General features: G+C 41.4%; 1 protein-coding gene across 3 annotated transcripts; it reads left to right on the top strand.

Moving 5' to 3' along the window:
- Nucleotides 1-3058: 3058 nt before the first annotated feature.
- VPS26A (VPS26 retromer complex component A) lies at nucleotides 3059-22871 on the top strand. 3 transcript variants are annotated; one of them, XM_082222200.1, is made up of 10 exons: nucleotides 4460-4536; nucleotides 5816-5885; nucleotides 10517-10666; nucleotides 12840-12915; nucleotides 14397-14553; nucleotides 16324-16488; nucleotides 17709-17815; nucleotides 18543-18611; nucleotides 19460-19602; nucleotides 21304-22871. In XM_082222200.1, the coding sequence occupies exons 1-10, from the start codon at nucleotides 4475-4477 to the stop codon at nucleotides 21415-21417; spliced, it is 1113 nt and encodes a 370-aa protein (XP_082078326.1). In that variant the 5' UTR covers nucleotides 4460-4474; the 3' UTR covers nucleotides 21418-22871. The 3 variants fall into 3 exon arrangements, with proteins under 3 accessions (XP_082078328.1, XP_082078327.1, XP_082078326.1); XM_082222202.1 differs by lacking the exons at nucleotides 4460-4536; nucleotides 5816-5885 and adding an exon at nucleotides 3059-3371; XM_082222201.1 differs by lacking the exons at nucleotides 4460-4536; nucleotides 5816-5885 and adding an exon at nucleotides 3396-3430.
- Nucleotides 22872-24458: the final 1587 nt, after the last annotated feature.

Below are 24458 nucleotides of genomic sequence, written 5' to 3'. Positions count from 1 at the left end.
CTCTGATCTGGTCTGCCTCCCCCTTCAATGGTAGTGGCAGAGAAGCAATAACACTTGTGCTAACCTAGAACTGTTCTAAGGAACTGCAGCGTGAACATACAATCTAGTGCCAATTTAGTGACTGTGGGTCCCTCCTCCAGCCACTTGACTGTAAGTAGGGCAGTATATTTTGGAACCTTGTTGTGTTGCAGAAGTGCTGCCTGAGGCGAGACTTTCAGCCTGCATGACTCCCAGTACACACACACTCTATCCCCACTTCCACCCATTCAGTAGATGCCCAGAACTGATGGCTTTTTACTGAAGAATAGGGATGCCCACTGTGCGTGCAGCAGGAGGTATATACTCTTTTCCATATCATTGTACAGTGGTACCTCGGGTTACATACGCTTCAGGTTACACACTCCACTAACCCAGAAATAGTGCTTCAGGTTAAGAACTTTGCTTCAGGATAAGAACAGAAATCGGGCTCCGGAGGGGTGGCAGCAGCAGGAGGCCCCCTTAGCTAAAGTGTTGCTTCAGGTTAAGAACAGTTTCAGGTTAAGAACGGACCTCCGGAATGAATTAAGTACTTAACCCGAGGTACCACTGTACAGTCATACCTTGGAAGTTGAACAGAATCCATTCCGGAAGTCCGTTTTACTTCCAAAATGTTCGGAAACCAAAGCATCGCTTCTGATTGGCTGCAGGAAGCCGCATCAGACATTCGGGTTTCAAAGAACATTTGCAAACCAGAACAGTCACTTCCAGGTTTGCAACGTTCAGGAGCCAAAACATCTGAGTACCAAGGCGTTTGGGATCCAAGGTAAGACTGTACTTGGTTCTCGAATTTAATCCATTCTGGGAGTCCGTTTTACTCCCGAAACCGTTCAAAAACCAAGGCACGGCTTCTGATTGGCTGCAGGAGCTTCCTGCACTCGTGATAACTAGGGAAAGTGGCACAGTGTCTGCTCTGGCTGCACAAGGTCCCAGGTTTGATTTCTGGCATCTCCAAACTGCCTTTTTGAATCTCTGGAGAGCTACTGCCAGTCAATGTAGAAAATACTGAGTTAGATGCGCAAATGGTGTGACCCAGCACAAGGCAGCTTCCATATTGCAAAAACATTAATGGGAGATCCAGGTAGAGCTTCCATCATGCAGTGGAGAAAACAGGTGAGAAATGCTTTAGTTTAGAGAGAAAGAGGAGAAAGGAAAAATGTAGGTGAGGCAGGGCAGAGGCAGGGACTCATGGCTTCCCTGAAACAATCTTGGGAACTGTAGTTTGTTAAGAGTGCTGGAAATTGCAGCTCTGTAAACTACCATTTCCCAGGATTATTTGGGAGGAACCCATGTGTATATGTGTATAATTTTCTGTATATGTTTGGTGTGGATATTGCAGCCAGGCCTCATCTGCTGCATCCTTCTTATCAGGAACAAGAAACACAAGTTCCCCCAAGCATAGTAAGTAATATTTCTTAGTGCCCTCCTTTTGGCTACAGTTGAGGTGCACCCACCATCTTGAGTTCACGGTTAGGAGGAGCAATAACATGGATGGGGTAGATGAGATTGGGTTTCTGGCCCAAGGTCACCCAGACGTCCAGAACTCCTCTGTATTGTTATGTAATGTGGATAGCAAGCTCTTCTTTCCCTTCTCTTCCAAATCAGTGCGTTCCCACACTTTACCTTCTCCCAATCCAGATTTTTTCATACCCTTTCCTTTTTGAAATATACCCAGCATGCCCCCCAACGTTTCTCTGATGAAAATAGAGACGCCCCATTCCATAATGATAATTTTATTTTTTATACCCCACACATCTGACTGGGTTGTCCCAGCCACTCTGGGTGGCATCCAACATATATAAAAACATAAGAAAACATTAAACGTTTAAAGCAACCCTTCACTGTACAGGATTGCCTTCGGACGGCTCGGGAGTCGGATAACTCCATACCCCCCAACATTTCCCCATTGAAAATAGGGAGACCCTAAGGAAAAGAGATTGACAGTCATCCTTCTGGTTGGTTGATTGGTTTGGCTAGGAGTTGGATAATTGGTTAATTGGTGAGCTATGAGATGAAGGGGAGGGGCAGATGCCTTGTCAATCAAAGAATGCCTTGTCAACCAATCAGAGGCAGCTTTGTCAATCCCACCAGCAGGTATAAAAAAGGACGACCAGGCTATAGGCCTGCCCTTCTTCTCCCCCCACACCTATTCTCAGGTTTTTTTGGTTATTTGTAATTCCTTTACCACTCTTTCCTTCTTTCGCTCTCTTCCAGATTGTGCAGTGTCATCTTTCCTTCTAGCTCCTTTTGTCTCATGCTTTTACAATAGTGAGCCCAAAAGGAGGAAGAGAATTTCTATATGGTAAATCACAAATGGGGCCTGCAGCCAAATGTTGCAGTGCATTCTGCTGCTTCTGTTTAGGGTTCCAGCCAGCTATTGCCTCCAAGTGCATTACACACAAACACACACATCAAGTGCCAATATATATTCCATGGTTTATTTAGCATTCTCAGTTGAATCATTATAGCTCTTGTCCCACTTTCTCCCCGCCCCAAACATTTCTCTGTGGAGGGCCTCAGTAAAGAGGAGAAAGGAAAAATGGAGGGGAGGCAGGGACTCATGGCTTCCCTGAAATAATTTTGGGAACTGTAGTTTGTTAAGCGTGCTGGAAATTACAGCTCTGTAAACTACCGTTTCCCAGGATTATTTGGGGGGGAACCCATGTGTTTTAAATTTTCTTTATATGTTCTGCGGGGATATTGTAGCCAGGCCTAATCTGCTGCATCCTTCTGATCAAGAACAAGAAACACAAGTTCCCCCAAGCATAGTAATTTCTCAGTGCCCTCCTTTTGGCTACAATTGAGGCGCACTGTATGTTTTTGACATGTGCCATAATATTGTTTCCACCTACCAAAATATATTTAATGGTATACATATTTTATTTATGTGGTTAAACTGTCTACAACGGGTGCCAGACAAAAAAGCAGGCAACGGAGAAGACGCCCGCGGCTACAACCCTTTATAAAAGTAGTTGGGAAGAAGCACCATTGAACTCGGCGGGCCTTTCACTCCCAAATAAACATGCCTCGGATTGGGCGGCATGGTTAGCTCATTTGCAGAACGGAAAGCGTCAGGAGGGGGCGGGACCAAACTTTCTGCTTCCGTGTGTGTTTTCAGCCTCGTTGCGAGAAGTAGCGCCCCCTAGTGACCATTGCCTCCCTGCCTGCCGGCGCCGTTCGCCTAGCCCGGCTTTCTCCGTCGCCGCCCGAGGGAGGCCTGGTCACGTGCTGGGGGCGTGGTTCCGAACGGCGGCCTCTAAGGGTCACATGACAGGGGCGCGGGCCGGGGTTGCTACTGTTGCTTGGGGAGGGGGGCCGGAGTCCGACTGACCATGGTAAGTGAGCGGCTGCCGGGCTCCGTGCGGGGTGGAGAGAAGCGGGGCTGTTCATGGCGGTGCGTCGCCTCGCCTGTCCGAGGCCTGCAGGACCGTTGTAGTATGAGCAGCGGCGGCGGAGGCGGCGGCTTCCTCCTTCCTTCTCCTTGTGAGGCGGGTTGGGCCTTGGGGGGCTTTTGAGGCGAGGGAGGCCGGGCGAGCCGTTGGCCGTTCCCATGGATACGGCACTCGGCGCGAGGGGCTTCCATTCGATGCCGCCGCCCCGCTTCCACCACGCGCTCCACCCCGCCTTTCTGGGTGACGCGGGCGGCGTGTGTTCCGCTGCTTCTTGAGGAGAAGGCGAAGTACGCGGGGAGGGGCGTTCTTGCCGCCGGTGCCCCGGGAAGATGAGGGTCTAGGTTTCTCACGGCGGGCTAAGCGAGCAGGGCGGGGGGGGAGGGGGGAGGGAAGTGGCTGAGATTTTCGTGGAGTGCGGGACACGTCAGAGTCACCTGGGCTGTCTCTGGTGGCAGTCCCGGGTTTGGCTTCTAAGAGGAGGAAATGTGGGGTGGGGGCGTAAACGTGTCTGCGGGTTTATATTCTCGGGGGATTTACGCACCTCTTCGCGTAGGGAGAGGCGACCCGCACCACACATTTACTTACAGTGCGCTGTTACTTCACGTGTTGCCCAGCAGCACTGGCATGCAAAACCTAACCAGCCTAATTGGGTTGTTGTAGTTGTAAGGTTTAATTTTAAGAATGCTGTTAGTAATTACCAGCAGGGATGAAAGGTGTATAGGGAACCCAAGAAGGAGAACTGGGAGCAGGTTGTAAGGATTGGACTGTGAATGCTTCTTTGCTGATTTTTTTTTTTTTTTTTTGGCTTTATGTCCTGCATTTCTGCCAAGACACTTGAAGTGGTTTACAAATTTAAAATACTATAATATAAAATGAAGAGTTGATAGAGCCCTTTCAGGCCGACTGGGAGTTGGTGGCGCAAGTTCCCTGGCCACCTACCCTCCCTCAGGGCACACAGGTATTCCTGAAGCAACCCTAGGAAAGGTGTAGCAGGCACTATCCCAAATCTCTCAGGCCGCTGATGGTTCTATGAAGAACTGGGTGGTATGAAGTCTTGGCCTGCACAACTGGTTGCAAGTGGTCAGGCTGAACCTGGAGTCTGCAGTACAGTGGTACCTCGCAAGACGAACGCCTCGCGAGACGAAAAACTCGCAAAACGAAAGGTTTTTTCGTTTTCGAGTTCCCTCGCAAGACGAATTTCCCTATGGGCTTGCTTCACAAAACGAAGCTTGCCCCGGGGACAGCGGGTCTTCTCTTTTGAAGCAAGGGGCTGTGGGGAGATAGCAATCTCCCTGCAGCCCCTTGCTGCAAAAGACGTCCGGGGGAAGCGGGGAAGCGAAGCGCTTCGCTTCCCGCTTCCCCCGGACCTCTTCTGAAGCAAGGGGCTGGGGGGAGATAGCGATCTCCCTGCAGCCCCTTGCTGCAAAAGACGTCGGGGGAAGCGGGGAAGCGAAGCGCTTCGCTTCCCGCTTCCCCCGGACCTCTTCTGAAGCAAGGGGCTGGGGGGAGATAGCGATCTCCCTGCAGCCCCTTGCTGCAAAAGACGTCCGGGGGAAGGGGGGAAGCGAAGCGCTTCGCTTCCCGCTTCCCCCGGACCTCTTCTGAAGCAAGGGGCTGGGGGGAGAAGCCATCTCCCTGCCGCCCCTTGCTGCAAAAGACGTCGGGGGAAGCAGGGAAGCGAAGCGCTTCGCTTCCCGCTTCCCCCGGACCTCTTCTGAAGCAAGGGGCTGGGGGGAGAAGCCATCTCCCCGCAGCCCCTTGCTGCAAAAGACGTCGGGGGAAGCGGGGAAGCGAAGCGCTTCGCTTCCCCCGACGTCTTTTGCAGCAAGGGGCTGCGGGGAGATGGCTTCTCCCGGTGCTCCGAAGCCGGGCGGGGGGGCAGGGGACACCTCCCGCCGCAGCGGGGACACCTTTTGAAGGCAGGCGGGGGGGAGCAAAGACTTTGGCCCCCCGCCCGCCTTCAGAAGAGGTCCAGGACCTCTTCTGAAGGCTGGCGGGGGGCAAAAGTCTTTGTCCCCCCTGCCTGCCTTCCCAGGGGCTTTTAAATCGCCCCGGACAGCGGAGAAGTCCTCCGCTGTCTGGGGCGATTTTAAAATGCCGCCCGCCAGCATTTTAAGATCGCCCGGACAGCGGAGAAGTCCTCCGCTGTCCCGGGGGTTTTTTAAATGCTGGGGGTGGAAAGAAAAGCCCTTGTCCCCCCCCCAGCCTTCAGAAGAGGTCCGGGGACAGACTGTCCCCGGACCTGGTCTGAAGGCGGTTTCCCTAGGAACGCATTAATTGATTTTCAATGCATTCCTATGGGAAACCGTGCATCGCAAGACGAAAAAACCGCAAGACGAAGAGACTTGCGGAACGAATTAATTTCGTCTTGCGAGGCACCACTGTACTCTAGGCATCACACTTCGAAGAAGGGCACTGACAAATGAACATGTCCAGAGGAGGAGGGCATCTGAGATGGTGAGAGTTGTTGAAACAAAGTTCTCTGAGGAATAGTTGAATGAAAAGTTACAGATAGGTAGCCGTGTTGGTCTGCCATAGTCAAAATAAAAAAATTCCTTCCAGTAGCACCTTAAAGACCAACTAAGTTAGTTCTTGGTATGAGCTTTCGTGTGCATGCACACTTCTTCAGATACACTGAAACAGAACTTCTGTTTAAGGTGCTACTGGAAGGAATTTTTTTATTTTGAATGAAAAGGTAAAGGACCCCCGGACGGTTCAGTCCGGTAAAAGACGACTATGGGGTTGCAGCGCTCATCTTGCTTTCAGTTCGGGGGAGCCTGTATTTGTCCTCAAGACAGGTTTCCAGGTCATGTGACCAGCATGACTAAACAGCTTCTGGTGCAGTGGAACACCGTGACAGAAGCCAGAACGCATGGAAACTCTGTTTACCTTCTTGCCACAGCAGTACCTATTTATCTACTTGCACTGGCGTGCTTTTGAACTGCTAGGTTGGCAGGAGCTGGGACAGAGCAACGGGCGCTCACTCCGTCGTGAGGATTCGAACCTTCCAATTGCCAAGACCAAGAGGCTCAGTGGTTTAGACCACAGCGAGCCTATGTTTGGCTCGCCAAAAGATTAAAGGGAGACATGAGAGTGGTCTTCAGATTTCTGACAGGTTTAATGAAGAAGATGGAGCAGGCTTGTTTTTTGTTTCTCCAAAGGGCAGGACTAGAACCAGTGGGTGGGAAGTGTAGGGAAGCAGATTTCAGCTAGGTTTAAGGAGAACATTCCTAATGCTAAGTACCATTTGACAGTAGAATAGACCACCTGAGTAGGTGATGATGGGCCCTCCTTTGCCAGAGGTAGAGATCCTGTAGTTACTCCTTGCACTGTGCAGAGAGGGGGTTGGATTAGATTACCTCAAGGGTACTTTCCAAATTGCTAGTCATTTCATTCTAGCTAGTCATTTCATTTCACATTTTTTAAAATATTGGCAGGGTGCACCTTGTTTAGTGATTCCATCCAGGTGTGTACTGATAGATAAGTAGCTTAATGGAACAGGTTGGGTATACTATATAGAATCCCTAGGAATTCTAGAACTGGTTTAAGACCTTCTTTATTACATATACATCCATAACAATGCCTTAAAGAATCTGCATGTGGTCTTACACTCAAGTAATAAAATGTAAATTGTTTGGGCAATATACTCGAGTCACTAGCAAAATAATATTTATATGAATCCTTAAGGTCAATTGATTAGAAGTGACTTATGTCTGTAAAAAGCCTATGGGGGTATTAGTGAGCTTTCAGGCAGTGGCTTAATATTGCAAATGGGTCATTCAGATCTGGTTTTTCTGTGAGCATGATTGGTATGAGTGTTGACACATATTTTCATAGGCATTATGTTTTTCCCCATCAGTACTAGTGGGTGTTGGTGCCAGAATATTTCCCTGCTGTGTTTTCTTGTTCCTCCGCTGTATTAGTACTGCTTTGCTCTTCTACCTTTTCCAGTTTTAAATAGGTGCACAAGTATTTCTGTACCTGGGTACACACCTTTAATCCCCCCACTTGTAAATTCACAAAAGCAAACTTAAAAACCCTTAGTTATCATGTTTTATGACGTGTAAAATGGAGACTTTTGATTCTACAGGGTGACTCATTTCCATATTTTTTTAAAAAAATATAATAAGTCTTGTGCAAGACCACAGAGGAAAGTGGGAAGGTCTTGTGCAAGAAAGGTATTGCATAAGACCTCTATTTTTTTAAAGTCTCAATGCATGTACTACAGTTTGTCTCTGAGATATACCCTACATATACTGTGTGAAGATGTCTACCATCTCTGAACTGGTTGGCTGAAATTTGAAGGTGTTCAGTGTATGGCAGTTGGTGGAAATAGGTAAATAGGCTGAGATTGTTTGGGTCTCCAGAAACAAAGTGACTAGGCTGTGTGCAGTTGAGAAAAAATGGAAGTAGGGGTGGCAGTAGAGACCACTCATCAAAACGTCACAACACATATGACAAACTGCTTACCAAAAAAACAACATGGTAATAAGCCTCTGCACCAGGCGTGTTTTTATTTTCTTTTCTTTGCATAGTAAGGTGAAATTCAGATTAAACGGATTAAAAAGTCTTGTATTATGATACAGATGTCTTGTGGATGCTGTCAAATCTTGCATCCATGAACAACACCTACTCCAGAATAAACTCCAGTCTGGAAGCACCCTGAGTCATTTACTCTGATATTTTAAGGTGGTGTGACAGTGCCTACAAGAATTATATACAGGGATTTCCTCAGTCTTCATAAGCTGTAGAAATCTTTGGTGTAGTTTGTAGGTCATAAAATAACTTTCAGGCATGGCTGGCTACCATTAGTAACACTTGGTCTGGACGAGCTGCTGTGAATTTAAACCCCATGACATGCCAAACCAATGTAACTCCCTCCCTCCCAGCCCCACATGATGAACTTCTGCTTTTCATGCAGCTATTAAAGGCAAATGAAGTCTGTCAGACCCAAAGGTTGACAATGCTAATTTGCCTTTGCTTTACTAGCCTACTTATATTAATAAATTGATTCTTGGATGGGTGGCAGATACTACCAGTACCTCTAGATGTTGAAATACTGAGGAGACATTTACCATATATGCTCATCACTTGATGACTGCAACATCAATAATGTGTTGTGCACGCTTACAAGTGTGCCAAGAGCCCATGCAGATAGATGTCTGAATAACTCTTCAAATACAGCCTTTACTCTGGGGGCCTTGTTCATATTCAGCTGACAGTCATTGAGATGGCTCAGATTTAATGCTAAGGTTTGCTATTAGCAGGAATGAGCCTCCTAGGTCCCTTGGGCTTACATGTTTCTTCCTCCCAGCACCTGCTGTGATCCCCTTCTTCTTGGTATATGACAAATTTGCCATCTTGTCTAAAGTGACAAACTATGCTTTGTGATTAACCGCATCATGTTCAGTGCCTGGCTAATTTTGAACACTGCTGTACAAGCTGAATGGCCTCTGTGTTCCAAAGCAAGACAGGATAAACAAAATGTAGTTAGATTTAAAGTATGCGTCTGTGTGCAAATATAACAACAGTGTGTTGCAAACACACTCATTTTAGGATTTGAAGCCCCCCCCCCGCTAAATTAATTCCTTTTATTGTAGATCAGTTATGTAGTGTGTTAAGGCACTCAACAATGTTTTCCAATTCAGTCAGAAAGTTCAGTTTGTTTTGCCTTTAATGGTGGCTTATTAAATTCTTGTAGAGCTCCTTTGAAGTCTGGACTTCCATTGTGCATATTGTTTGGATAGCTTGGTGTTTGCTTATTAGCAAGAATTGAATGCCATCTAGGTTTTCTTTTTTAACAATGCTTTGAGGCACTGAGACAGGATACAGGTGGTCTGTTTTGCTTCTGTTCCTCCACAAGTCTCCTGGCCCACTCTCCTTCCCTGTTTGCTTTGGGGCCAAATTAAAGAGTCCTGCTGATTCCTGAAAGAAGGAAATAGGACAAAAGGGATCAGTTAAGGAATGGGACAGAGGGCTTTCAGCTGAATCAGGCCTTTTAAGTACTTCAAGTATAGCCCAGGTGTGGGACTGGGAACCTTTTGCCCTTGCTGTACTTAAGTTCCCATCAGATTTAACAAGCATGTTGATGACTAGGGATGCTGGAGGTTGTAGTTCAACAACATCTGACAGGCTAAAGGTTTCCTACACCTGGTAGACAGAGAGTAGCTAACGTCTACTCGGAGTAGGCCCATTGAAGTTAAGAAATATGTGATCCATTAATTTCAGTGGGTCTGCTCTGAGTAAAACTTGGTTGAACGCCACCCATAGTCTCCGGACAATTCATTAGCAACTGAAATGCATCAAGCACTTTTTAAATGTTCTTTGGTCCCGAAACCACTATTTCTAATAGTCTAATCCAGGCATGTCCAACTGGTTGCTCGCGGGGTGGGCGATCATGGTCGATCATGGGTTTCTGGTTGATGGAAGTTGGACGTGCTTGGTCTAATCTTTCCCTGAGTAGTGGTGCTTTTCTTAGATGAGGCACAAAAGATAGATGAGCAGCATCTGCAGCAATGGGACTAGGCTTCAAACTATTTGGGGGTTTAGGGCATGGGGCCTTAGCCTGTCATTTCCCCATTTTGTTCAAGTGGCTCTCAGACAAAACTAGTTGCTGATTAGATTTCTGTAATGTAGTTTTAATGTATTTTGTAGTATTTTCCCCTTCCATCAATGCAGAAACATATATGTAAGAATTGTTTTAAGTTGCTTAAATTAGTTATCTGTCACTTCACCCTTAAAATATTTTGATTTATAATTGTTATGGGGTAGCATGTGTGTGTGGGGGGGGGGCTACACTGGCACATAAGACATGGTGAACCTGTATTTCTGTTCTAGCATGATGCTTGCTTTTCCACAAATGCGACAATTCATAACCGTGTTCTGTTGCTATCTCACACCAGTTCAGTTTCTACAGCTGAAATTTTTGATAGAATTAATTTTTTTATATATGTTTAAAAGAGCAATTAAAACAAGAGCTATAGAACTTTTTCTTCATTATTTAGCTACACTTTGTGGCTGCTATATTGAACTTGATAAAGTTGTTGTTTATTTTATCTAAGACTAAGTGAATTTGCTTTTTATTGCAGAGTTTTCTGGGAGGCTTGTTTGGTCCCATTTGTGAGATTGATGTTGTTCTTAATGACGCAGAATCACGAAAAACAGCTGAAATAAAAACAGAAGATGGTAAAATAGAAAAACATTATCTTTTCTATGATGGAGAATCGGTTTCAGGAAAGGTAATTTTTTATTAAAAAAAGAAGTTTGTACTTTATGTAAGATATAGGACAGAAACGGTTATTAATGATATAGCTGTTCCAGATAATCTCATAATAGAATCTAGGTTCTAGTGTATATGTCATATTGAGGTTTGGTAGTAAACAAATTGTTATTGTTGATGTTATCAAGTCAATATGTATATGTCAAGGAAGGACCAACACATTTATTTTGTTGCAGAGGAACTTCTTTCAGTGTTGGCACAGGAGATAATACAGTCATCCTCATTAATTTTTATTGCACAAATATTTGATAATGTCACATTAATGATCTATGGTGTTAACTGATAATTTGTGGGTTTTATGCAAATTTAAAATATGTTAGATTAACTATCCAAATATTTAAGTTGTTGACATTCTTATTTTTATAAGTGGTTTCTCTTCATACAGATTCCCCCCCATGCCTAAAACTACTCTATATCTACATCTTCTAGTTCACAAACTTGTCTTCTGTGGAGCTTGGTTTCAACACTACTTTTTTGCTTCTCAATTTGATATTGAAAGAATGGAAGAAAATAATATATTCTAAAGGTTCAAGTAATAATACAAGCAAATGTTGCTGCACTTGGGTCATATTTAAGGTGTTCTGTTTTCACAAATGTTATACAGGGGAACTTATAGTTCTCCAGATGTTGCTGGACTACAACTCCTGTTATCTCTGCCTAATGTTCTAAGAAGAGCCTTCTAGGATTAGGCCAAAGGCCTGTCTAGTCCAGCATTCTGTGGCACGGTTGTATTGAACTGTTTTATTCAGAGTAGACTCACTGAAATTAATGGACATAAGTTGGTCTTGTCTAGTCTAACACTGAATACAACCCAAAGTGTCTTATGCAAGAGGTCATATATAACCATCATGTAAAGTTGCCAAGGATGGGACACAGGTGGTGTTGTGGTCTAAACCACAGAGCCTAGGGCCTGCCAATCAGAAGGTCAGCAGTTTGAATCCCCGCGACGGGGTGAGCTCCCATTGCTCGGTCCCTGCTCCTGCCAACCTAGCAGTTCAAAAGCACGTCAAGTGCAAGTAGATAAATAGGTACCGCTCTGGCAGGAAGGTAAACGGTGTTTCCGTGCGCTGCTCTGATTCGCCAGAAGCGGCTTAGTCATGCTGGCCACATGACCTGGAAGCTATCTGTGGACAAACGCCGGCTCCCTTGGCCAGTAAAGCGAGATGAGCACTGCAAGCCCAGAGTCGTCCACAACGGGACCTAACTGTCAGGGGTCCCTTTACCTTTAAAGTTGCCAAGGATAGTTTTATCTTATACAATTTTTCTTAAACTCTTTATAAGAATATATTGAGTCCAAAAATACTACCCCGGTTGTGATGGTTTTGAATTTGCCTTTAGCACAATGCCTTCAATTCTGGCAAATGATTAGAAAGGAGTTCTGGTGCAATCCAGACCCACAGTAGGGGTTCTGATGTGCAGAAGAAGTATTTGTAAAGCCTGAACTTGCCCCATCTTCTACATAGAATATTCTATTGGAATTCTCTTACTTATAAAATGGAAAAGGGCAGTGCCTGGGCACATTGCACATGACCAGATCCAGCGCCTCTATTCTTCTAACCTTCCGCTATTCATTGCCCCTTTAGAATGCTGGAATGGTGCCATATTTATCTCCATTCTTTGCTTTAAAACTTGTCTTTTCCTGCTTCTGTCATTTAATGAACTACTTTCACCCATTGCTAAACAGCTGCTTCACCAGTTTCTCTTCCCACAGTCCCTTTTTTTTTTTTTAAAGTGTTGTAAATAATTGCATAAGGAGGAACTGGCAGGGCGCAGGGAGTGCTGGTGGCATCTAGCAAGTTTTAACCACTTTTGCTTTGAAAATTCAGTAAATAAGAGTTGGAAGAAGGAATGAAAATGCCATGTAGTCCAGCATTGTAACACAGGGCTGGAAAAGGGGCAAAAAACCAGAACTACACTTCCTTTTGAAAAATACTGTTTTTATCAACTGCACCTATCTGTTTTTAACCATTGTTTTATTTTGTTACTGATTATTTTTTATTGTTCTACATTGCACTTAGTTTTGCAAATGCAAAGGTGGGATATATATATGTGGTTTAAATGATCTAAAATAAGTTTTTGTACAAATGGATCATTACACTTACACCTTTTCATTGCTGTTTTGACTTTTTCAGGTAAACATAGTCTTTAAACAACTTGGAAAGAGGCTAGAGCATCAAGGAATTAGAATTGAATTTGTAGGACAAATTGGTGAGTCTCTTAGAATTACCATTTGGTATGGATAATTTTGAGTGCTCATAACCCTGATATAGGAATCGTAATCTGGACTGGTCTCTTGGTAGTTGAATACAGTGTTCAAAATTAGCCAGGCTCATTTTGCACCAGGCTTTTGACCTGGGCACCAGGATGTCACCTGACATCTCCACCATCTGGAGGCACATTCTGGGGATCATTGTATCTGAACTATTTTCACTATTACCACATCCTGTAGAATTCTATCAGTTAATTTTTATCTGCACAACCAGGAGCCAAAATTTTGTTTCTATGCAGTCTGAGCAGGAGTGGTGAACAACATTATAGTGAATTGTTGCTTGTCTTCACTTACCCCATCCCACTGCCCTGCTCACAGTTGTGAAGAATATGGTTGCTTTATGAAAAGAAAAAAAAGCTCAGAATAGGCCAGTATATATGTGTGGACTGTCCCTGGGTCAAGTGACATTTCTTCTTTAAGTTCTCCAAGCTCTTAACCTAGCTCAAGGTTGTCATCTGAACTAGGCAGATGTTTAACTGAGAATCAATCACAGTCAGTCCATCATTTGAAGAATAAGACTTAAGAGCCATCTTGCCCCAAAATGGCAACCATTCTGTTTTGGCGACTATAACATTGGTTAAGGAGCCATTTGGTGCCTAGCTTATATATCTGAGTTTCCAACACTGGTTGTATAACAAGTATCCCGAAGATGTTTGTTTTGAAGTAAATAATGTTTGCTGTCTGTGATTCAAATAAATTGGATCTGTGATATGTTGCCAAGCAACAGTTACACAAACAGCATGCATCTTAAAAATAGTAACTATATTCTAGCTAGATCATATGTGGATCTTGAAGATTAAGATGCAACAAGTAAAGATGACATAATTTATTGAGGCCACATCTTTGTATGTTCTGCTTTTGTTTTTTCTTGAAGAGCTTTTTCTTAAAGTTTGTATATTCTGTTTCATAAACCAAAATTTGTTCAGTAAATTCTCAGTAAAATTGTTCAGGAAAATTTGTTCAGTAAATTCTCTCTCTCTGCTTATAATATGAGAATATAAAATAAAATGACACATTTTGGAAAACATTCTACTAGCCTACCTTTTAAGTTATTGAATTTACTCCAACAAGTCATTTGCTTGTTTGTCAAACTGACTGTTGATATTAAACAATGGTGGACTGTTCTGCAGTATATTTAACAAAACAGTTGTATTTTGTACTTGTATGGAGGATCTGTGCAATACAACTGACATACTGAAGGAGTTCTGAATTCGACCACACTGTAAAATAAAAAAATATTTTGTTGAATTCACATGATTAAATGGAGATAGAAATAATGCCAATATTTTAATATCTTTCTATTTATTTTCTTCTTTTCTTCTTTGACACTTGCAGCAGTCCCAAGTGTCAAGCCATTGTATACTCCTTAAGGAAAGCTTCTGTTACATTTCCTCTCTGATTCTATTCATTACTTTCTTAGAGCTTTTCAGTGACAAGAGCAATACTCATGAATTTGTAAACCTAGTGAAAGAACTGGCCTTACCTGGTGAATTAACACAAAGTAGAAGTTATGACTTTGAGTTTATGCAAGTTGAGAAGCCATATGAATCCTACATCGGTGCCAATGTCAGATTGAGGTATGGAAACTGAAAAGTACTATTTCTGCAGTTATGGTTATAATAGTTTCTAACTTATAGCATTATATAGGTATGTGTAAAAATATATTATAAATTGGTTGCATCAAAAGGGCCCATCTGTTTGTGGAAGGAATTTTGATCTAGCAGAGACGTCCACAAAGAGGGAAGGGGTTCTTTTGCCAAATCCCCCCTGCAGCCTCTCTCACCCCTTGAAGGAAGGTGGTATGAGGGTTATAAGGGGGAAATGGTATCTGAGAAAGTCACCTCCCTTCGTTTCCATGTGTAGGAACCTTTGCTGAATTGAAAGCTTTTACATTGCTGAAAGAACTGTTTCCATTAATGGAAGCGTACTTTTGAATCTAACCCATATGGATCCTTTTTCTCTCTGATCTGATGGCTTTGATGGATTTTTTTTATTTTCCGGCCTTCAGAATCTAGATAAAATATCTTATGAATCAACTCCCTATATGCCCCTGCAGGCTGGTAGGCTATTCATCTGAGAAGTCTCCAAAGCTGAGATTTTATGCAACCTGTGCTCCAAAGACAAAGTGAGCAGTCTTGTCTATCAAATGTCACTCTATACTAAGAAACTTGTATCACTTTCTTAGAATAATTTCTTCTAACAAAATCATTTTGCTCAAATCATTTTAAGTTGTTTAGAGTAATATCTGATTATGGCAGGCCACTTTTACAACAGCTGTTTTGCTAGCCAGAGCCTTGTTTTGAGTGTAGCACAGCAGCTGAATCCAGTGAGAGAATTGTGCTTGTGAAACAAGTTGCAGAACTTCTCAGTGACAACTAAGCTTTTGCACTACTGCTTGCAGAACAATGTTAATTCTCAAACTTATTCCACTAATGTTATGTTGGATAGTTATATAGATTAATATGCAGCTTTTGAGAGATAATTGGAAGGTATTTGAGTCAAAAGGCATGCAGTGATGGAAGACTCTGAATTTCTGTTCTTTAGTCATTATTAAAATACTTGATTACAGCATTGTTAATTTTAAGAAATACAAAAATGAAAACAAGTTGCAATAAAATGAAAGAAAGAAAAATTTCTACATAGAAAAAGTAATTAGCCATATAATAAATATGATTATAATAATGATAACAGGAAACTATATGGAAATGGTAAAAAAAGCTTTAGCAAGCAATCTGAAACACGAAAGGCGTGAATTTGGATGTGCCTACCTTAAAAATAATATATAAACCTTAAAGTTAAATGTAAGTGGGTCCTCAAAATACATTGCATCCTGTTTATAGAGCTGTAAAGAAATACTGGATTGAATCCTTTCAGTTTGCAGAAGGGATTTTGGTTCAGCAGAGACTCATGCTAGATTGAAGGAATAGATTTCCTCTGCAGCATCCCACCACATCTCCCATGCTGTACCAAAAGGACCTTCAGTCCTCTCAAGCCAATCTTCATGGAGAGCTGCAGGGAAGTGGGAATGAATTGCCTTTTCTCTTCTACCTGCTGAAGCTTTAGAGTTCTGCTGCAGGCATGTCTGGTTCCAACCCATTGTGCTAATAAAAGTTGGAATCACCTTCTCTCTTGCTTTAGGGAACGCTCTTATTAAATTCTCATTTTGGCCTTGCAACAAAAGGAATTAGAATTGTGAGCAGATTGTTTTAATTCAGATTTAACTGCTAATGCAGTTTATGAATCTCAATATAGTCTATTTCTGATGTTAGCTAATTTGATAAAGTTGGCCACTTCATGTATGTAAAATATTCTGTGTATACAATCTGTGCTAATTTCCTGTTTTGTAGGTATTTCCTTAAAGTTACAATAGTAAGAAGATTGTCAGACTTGGTAAAAGAGTATGACCTTATCGTTCACCAGCTTGCGACATACCCAGATGTTAACAACTCTATTAAAATGGAAGTCGGCATTGAAGATTGTCTGCATATAGAATTTGAATACAACAAATCCAAGTATGTATTATGAATAAGGGAATGTGTGACCTTGAAATGGATAACCAGGGAAACTCCTTCAGGTTAAAAGTGTGGAACACATAGCAGTAATTAACTGATTGCTAATGGACCATGTATAGGTATAGGTGGGTGAAGCTGACCTTCCAAAGTTGTTACAGTTCAAGAGTATTATATTACTCTGTTCTTGAACCAACTGCCCACATGGAAACTTCATCTGATACAAAATGCTGCAGCTAGAATTATGATTACTATACCAGCTACTGGTACTGTACTGTGATTTTGATTACTGTACTATATTGGCTCCACTGACACCCAGTCTGTTTGTGAGCTCAAGTAGTTGGAGGTGACGCTGCTCTATGTCCCATCAGTGTTTAAGATTGATTTGCTGGGTATACATAAAAGGTCCTTTTTGAGAACTCTACCCAAACTTTGGAACTCCTTTCTCTGGGAGTCCAACTGGTGCCTCCTTGATGGCATTCAGAAAGCAGGTGAAAACTATTCTGCTTTGGTGGCTTATGATGATTTCTTAGTCTTGCCTCCTTTAAAACTGTTTTGCTGGTGGCTGTTTTTCTGTGTTTCTTTTAATTTTGCTATTTTTTAAAAAATGTGCTCATTGTATGCCAATTGAGTGTTCTGTTACTATGAGTGGGATTCAAACTAAGTTAGTTGTACTTATCTAAAAGTAAGACATTACTGACTTTTCACATTGATTGCAGTGGACCTAAGTGCAAATAGCTTAGTCTGGATCCAATTCTACATGATGCAAAAGTAGGATACAATTTTTAAAAATGCTTAGACCAGACCTATGTCTTCTGTTAGCATGGGGCTCTTTAGCACTAACTGCCTAAGCAACAGAGAAGAGATCATTATTGCAATCTGATTTGTTATGGCATCAACATTTTAAAATCTCAACTTACCTTCAGTGCATATTGTGATAACTTGTAACATTCTCTACTACTACTAGCACTTTCTGTTCATTGGGCTTTAAAGTGGCTTCTGAAAACATGCTGCCTGATAGAGGAATAAAACTGAGTAGCAGCTACAAACTTGAGTGTGGGTCTGCTCTTTGGTAAAATGAGTAACCCTGTTCAATATAGATAGTTCTGTTTTCTTATCCTGTTTCAGCAATATGAATACACAAAAGCATTGTAAAATGCTGTAAACTAGTTTAAAAATGTTAAATCTGCAGTTTACAAGCCCCCTTCCTTTGTTTCTGTAAGGTATCATCTAAAGGATGTGATTGTTGGAAAAATTTACTTTCTCTTAGTAAGAATAAAAATTCAGCATATGGAATTACAGCTGATCAAAAAAGAGATTACTGGAATTGGTAAGATGAATTTTGAAACTGTCATTAATATTTTTACTTTTAATTTGATGTGTTCTAGAACTATCTTTTCTGATATTTCCAATTTATAATAGGCTGTTATATTTTGCATATGTATGTGTAGCTAGTTAGCTTCTTTTAGCTGTACATAGTGACCAATACTGGTTTGCAGGTAACTAGTTTATGCTTCACAGTGAATAGGTTCCTGAAACCTCTGCCTTCAACTGTATTTAGCAATATACATGGCAATCAGGCATTCTGTTCAGCTACTTTTCAACTTGAAAGATCTTCTTGTACAATTGTTTGCACTTCTAAATGTAGTAATATTTCAGAATTGGCATGGTGGGTAGGCTCCAAGTGGAACATATGATTAAACTGGGGTAACCTGTTCAGATTTAAGATTTGGGTGGCAGTTGTTTACTTTGACTAACTAACCATGTTGTTGGTCCTGATTAACAGCTGTAATCAGGGTTCATAATTCCTCTGAGGTTCTGTTGTATTGGACTGAGCTGGGGAAGTACAAATTTTGGATATTACTAAGAGGAGCTGTGTCTTGAAGAGCTGAGAAGTAGTGATATTTTCTGATTACCCCTGTAATTCAATACCTATTCATGATCTGATAAGGTATAACTGCTAAGGGGCTTTAGTCCATAGAAATAAATAAATGTATTCAACTAAATATGCAAAATTGAATTAAAGGACTTTTTAAAAAATATAATTGTTTAACCAGGACCTAGTACCACGACAGAGACAGAGACTATTGCAAAGTATGAAATAATGGATGGTGCACCAGTTAAAGGTGAGTTGGTGTTTGTTAACATTGTCAAAGCATTTTTATGTTAAAATATAGGTTGTTTCTCTAAATTGAGTGTTAATCCTATTATGGAGTACATAAAAATTATCTTGAAGCCTAGACTGGTACAAAAAGAAAATCTAAAGCACTAAATACCAATTTTGCCTTATGCATCATTTAAGTGCCTTAAATGAATAATAAGGGGCTCCTAATCTGGGGCCTTCACTCCTTAATACCATTAAGTATTAGTTGCTTTCATAAATTAGAAAACTGATTTCTGGTTTGTGCCAGGTCTATCATTACTTTTTCTTGTGTTCTTAAGAGTCAAGAAAAAGAGTAGGGAAAACATGGACAAATGTGCTACCCCTGAACATAAGAAGAGCTCTATTGGATTGGACTAGTCTAGTGTAGCATCCTCTCTCCCACAGTAGTCAACCAGATGCTTATTTTCTGCTGCTGTTAACCAGCAATTGATATTCAATAGCAATTGGCTTGTCCCTTTAAAGCCATCTATTAATTACCCTGCATGTTGTGATAACAAATTCATATTTCAGCTTTGCTCTTTGTTTGTTCTGAATTGTGCTCCCCAGCTTGATTGGATGACAGAAATGGATGCAGAGCCATGTTCACATTTAAATATATAGCTGTTTTCCTTTTTAGAGGCTACTCCCGCCCAGATTAAAAGGCATGTTGAGATTTGGTGTGACTTGCTTAAGAAGAAATTCCCAGCCCCTTTCTTTTTAAATTGATGTCATCCCATTCCCTGTGACTCCAGATTATTCACTGTCAGGAACTATTCTAATCCTTTAAATGTTGAGGAAAGAAGCAAAACTAATCACAACTTTTTATCTAAGGTGAATCTATTCCTATAAGACTCTTCTTGGCGGGCTATGATCCTACTCCTACAATGAGGGATGTGAATAAAAAGTTTTCAGTAAGATACTTCTTGAACCTAGTATTAGTTGATGAAGAGGACAGAAGGTACTTCAAGCAACAGGTATGACATTGTGCACTGAAGTATTGTAATGAGGTGGATTATTATTTATTTGTGTTGCCTTTTCTGTTAGAAAATATTCAGGGCAACTTTCAAAGTACTAAAGCCAGCACCCAATAAAGCAATAATTGGGATACTTAAGCAGAAAAATGCAGTCCATTAAAACATCAGTAATAAAAGCAGAACAATGCTAATAAAAATCTTATCTCCCATTACCTGCTTAAGGGAAGGCTTTATGAAACAATATTTTTATGTGCTGCCAAACTGTCTAGAGTGGGAGCATAGGAGACCTCATGAAGAGAGCTGCACAACATGGGCACCACACCATGCTTCAGCACAACTTTCTGAAAAGGATTGTGGCTTTCAGTATCCAGGTTTTTTCAGAAGTTTATATGGAAATGCTAAGGGGCGCACGCGAGTGTTCTAGGAGAGATGCTTCTATCTGCGACATCAGTATGTTTAAAATATGAAGCCTCTAATTAAAGGATAAGGTGCAAAATTGGCTACATTATGCCCAAATTAATGAGGTTTTTAAGCTAGATAAAAAAATAGGATTCCAGGTGGAAAAATCGAAACTTGAGACAGAGTTGTTAGAACCAAAGACCAAGGTATTATCGAGAATGTACAACTTGCTGCTTAAATGGAATACTCAGGATGAGACAGTTAAGTCAGCCATGATAAAATGGGCTCAAGACATTGGTTACAATATTATGTCTGAGGACTGGGAAAGGTTATGGACCACCGGTGTGAAATTTACGGCATGTAATGCCTTGAAAGAAAACATTATGAAAATGGTATACAGGTGGTACATGACCCCAGTCAAGCTTGCTAAGATATACCATTTGTCTGACAATAAATGTTGGAAATGCAAGGAGGCTGAAGGGACATTCTTTCACCTCTGGTGGACTTGTCCAAGATTGAAGGCCTTTTGGGAAATGATCTATAACGAGTTAAAAAAGGTGTTCAAGTACACCTTCCCCAAGAAACCAGAGGCCTTCCTTCTGGGCATTGTCGGCCAGAAGGTGTTAAAAAAGGATAGAACTTTTTTTATGTATGCTACAACAGCAGCAAGAATCCTTATCGCTAAGCATTGGAAGACCCAAGATTTGCCCACACTGGAGGATTGGCAGACGCAATTGATGAACTACATGGAACTGGCCGAGATGACTGCAAGGATCCGAGACTTGGGAGAAGAGGCAATGGAGGAGGACTGGAAAAAATTTAAAGACTATTTGCAAAAGTATTATAAGTTGTATGAAACATAAGACGCCGTATGATTTGGAACGTTAGCCCCAGCAATGAAATTTAATTATTTATGAAATTGATAACACTCATGAAAGAATCAAAGTTTAAACGGGTAAAAAGGATATTATGTTATATCTTTAGAGTAATTGGAGAATAAGAGATTTAAACTTAAATTGCAACTGAAAATATAAAGAAACACACGAAATAAGGGTATAATTTGCTGATAACTTTATTATCAAGAATGCATTATGTGGGAGATGTGGGGAAGTCCAATGGAAATTTGAAATAAGTTGTCGAAATGGTTGTGATTTTCTGTTCTTTTTTCTTTTTTTCTTCTGTTCTGCCTTTCCTTTTGTTTTCTCTGTAATTTGGAAAAAATGTAATAAAAATTATTATAAAAAAAAAAATAAAATAAAATATGAAGCCTCTAAACTGTACATTTTCTTCCACCTTAAACAGGAGATCATTCTTTGGAGAAAAGCTCCTGAGAAACTGAGGAAACAACGAACCAACTTCCACCAGCGGTTTGAAAGTCCAGAACCACAGGCATCGGCAGAGCAGCCTGAAATGTGAACTGGGTGTTGGGAGTGAAAGAACTGTTGATAGATCAGCAGGTTAAAGGTGGCAACAGCCTGTAGGGAAGAAGGCCACAACACCCATTTCAGCAGTCTTCCTCATCTTACAGTGCTGCATTTCCCACACTACTAAAACATTCTTTAAGTAAACATTCAAGTGTGTACATACATTTAAAATGAGCGCTTTCTCAAACACTGGAACTTTCTTAAGCTATTTTATACTGCACATTTTACTTTTTGTCTGGTGTGATGCACTCAGATATATGCATAAAGCTTAAAAAAGTTATGTTTTTCCATGCATGTAGGCTGGTGCATTTAAGTTTTGCTTATCATCGATGGTAGACTAAAGCATTTCCTCTTCCTATACCACAGTCATATCATACATCCTTCCTCATCGTCTACTGCCTGTATCCTTCGAAACTAATAAATACATTGTTCTAAAATGACAAATTCAGGGTTTATAATGGGATTTTGTCCATACACTTGGAATAGTTCTCATGCCAGAGTTTTCAGACTTTGTCTCTTTCTGAGGAATGTATATAATAAAGCAAGCTTCTTTCTCATACTAGCTTTATAAGAGGGGTGATGACTCTTCTAATTCTTGGCACCTCCATCTTAATGATTCTATTATCAAATTGCAAAGCCCTTGAAGGCTTATATGCCCTAATACAGAATTATCCCATTGAGCTGTGTTTCAGTGGCAAAGGTGTGTGAAAATGTAGCTTTTACTGATTACACTTTTGGAATTCGGGTCATAGGCACAAAATTCAGATCACTTTGCATTAAAATGCACACTTCATCTTACCACCTCAAACATTGGCTTGTAGGAAGGTCTGTGTATGTAAACCAAATTGAATTCTAAGTAGGCTTTGGAATTCTGTTTAGCAAAACACCCAGTCATTTTTAACTTTAGTGAACTTAGTCTTTGGACAACCCTTGTTGGCCTCCATCTATCCACAATTAAGCATGTAGTTTTCAGAAACGGAGTTTAACTATGGTCACAATATGGAACCTGCTGAATTAGATGGCTACTCATATTTGTAGTTCACTTGGCCTATTTACCAAGAATGTTTCTAAACTTCACTGCAAGTGTTATTGGTTACCTTACTTTATGAGTAAGTGAAATTCTCAAATTATACTTCTGTAAGAACTGTTTTACTACCATGGCACTTTGATAAAGCAGTCAAAGATGCTGCGTGCTGGGATATTTCTCTTTAGCATGGATGCCTATGACTGAGAGAACTTAACTCCCTCATGTAAGTGCCTATTCAGAATTTCAAACAAAAAATGCCAAATATTTTCATGGACACTTGCATGTTGTAATCTGGAAACTATTCCAATAAATTTTTGAAAACTGATTGTATTTAACCAGCCTCAAATTGTGCAACTATGTATAATAGACATAATAAACTGCTCTTTGAATTATTAAAAATAGCTGTATTCTCACTAAAATATCTAGATTGTGTCTTCAATTTTACATTGTGCTGTAGTGAGTTTCACTTCTAGAATTATTGAGTATCTTAAAGTTAGACTTGGGATGTTCTTAAATAGCATTTAATGCATTGTTGGGGTGGAAGAAATTCTAGTTCATCTCAAGTTTTAGTGATCACGGACTACCAAAACAAAACTGGGATTCTCAATGGGTGGCATACTTTCCCTTTGAACCTGTTCATTTAGATATTTTTCTTACAAATTTGGTTGAAGTGAATTGAACAGATCAGAGCGTTGTAGGCAGCTAAGTGGTACTCTGCGTAGAAGTACTGAAATTAAGGGACCTCAATTAGTCATGCCTATTAATTTTAGCATAGGACCAATCCATTTCTTTCAGTTAGATGTGTATTTTTGGAGATCAACTTTTAGTGCCATGGTGACTAATTATCTAGATAGAGACAATTTTCATATCTAAAACCAAGCCATTATCATTTGCAACTCTATAAAGGAATATGCTGCCTTAGGATGTGGTTGACGCATTAAAAATAAGTGGCAGAATTTTTTTATTATGTGATTTTTAATCTAATTTGACTACACTTAATATGTTTGAAGTCCTGCTCTCGAACACCATTTTTTTGTTCCAGCTTCTTGAACTTGATAAGGGCTTTTCTTTTGTATATGGATTTATAAAGTGTTTTGAAGTGCAAAGCCCAGTCTCCTTCATTTTGTTGTTATCTTAAGGCTAGTTTAAGGTAGTACTTGGTCCCACCCACTCCTTAAAATTAGAATATGGCATACTAATTTAAGAAATAAATGAAAACCTCCTGGCCTTCTCTGAATATATACTTTAAAAACACCTCAAATGCATCTACTCTGAGGCTTGGATGACCGTGCCAATATACAATAAAAACGTAATTACTGCAGCTTTATTCATTTGCAGATTTCTTTATGACCGACATCTATTTATGCAGACAGTTTTGATTATAAATGCTGGTGATCTGGGGTTTCCCAAGGCTGCGGGCACGTTTATCCAACGGAGAAGGCTCAAAAGGCAGCGTCTCCCCTTAAGCGAAGGTCTGGAAAAACAACTAATTCTTGAGGTGGAGCTTAACAATGGGATGGGGTGGAGACTAGAGAGCAGGACAGGCATTATACAGAGCAGCTGATAAAATTTTGAGCTTGGCGTGGCGAGGTTCGAGCATAAGGCGCTACTCGCATTGGCGGAGCGTTATCACCACCACCCCCTCACGTGCTTACTGCACTTGCATTCTCGCGTAACGTCAATTCGCCCACGATCCTAGCAACCCAAGCCAATGCGCCTCACAGACACACCTCCGCCTAAACTCACGTGGCCGCCAGGGTGCCCGCTTGGCTGTCCTCCGTACTGCCTGCGAGGCTTCTCTTAGGGGCCCATGGCTTTGCGAGGAATGTGGCGGTGCGGACGGAACTCCGAGTCTTTCCGCCTTCTAATAATACCCCTCCTAAATTCACCTAGCCAACCACCGCCGTCTTTAGGCAGCTTTCCTCCGCACTACTTTTCAGGCACTACGCCGGACTTCCCTGAGGACCTGGGCCGCTGTCGCGATGACGAAACAGGCGCGCGCCGGC

Source organism: Podarcis vaucheri, assembly GCF_965113315.1.
Source record: "Podarcis vaucheri genome assembly, chromosome: 5".
Classification (NCBI taxonomy): Eukaryota; Metazoa; Chordata; class Lepidosauria; order Squamata; family Lacertidae; genus Podarcis; species Podarcis vaucheri.
Note: the sequence above shows the minus strand (reverse complement) of the source record. Positions and strands in the feature narration are given on the sequence as shown.

Excerpts from the sequence above, each read along its gene's own strand:
- VPS26A (XM_082222200.1), top strand. The coding sequence starts at position 4,475 with ATGAAGTCTTGGCCTGCACAACTGGTTGCAAGTGGTCAGGCTGAACCT. Across the intron at positions 5,886-10,516 it reads GGAGGAGGGCATCTGAGATG|AGTTTTCTGGGAGGCTTGTT; the intron begins GTGAGAGTTGTT and ends TTTTTATTGCAG. Across the intron at positions 16,489-17,708 it reads TTTGAATACAACAAATCCAA|GTATCATCTAAAGGATGTGA; the intron begins GTATGTATTATG and ends TGTTTCTGTAAG.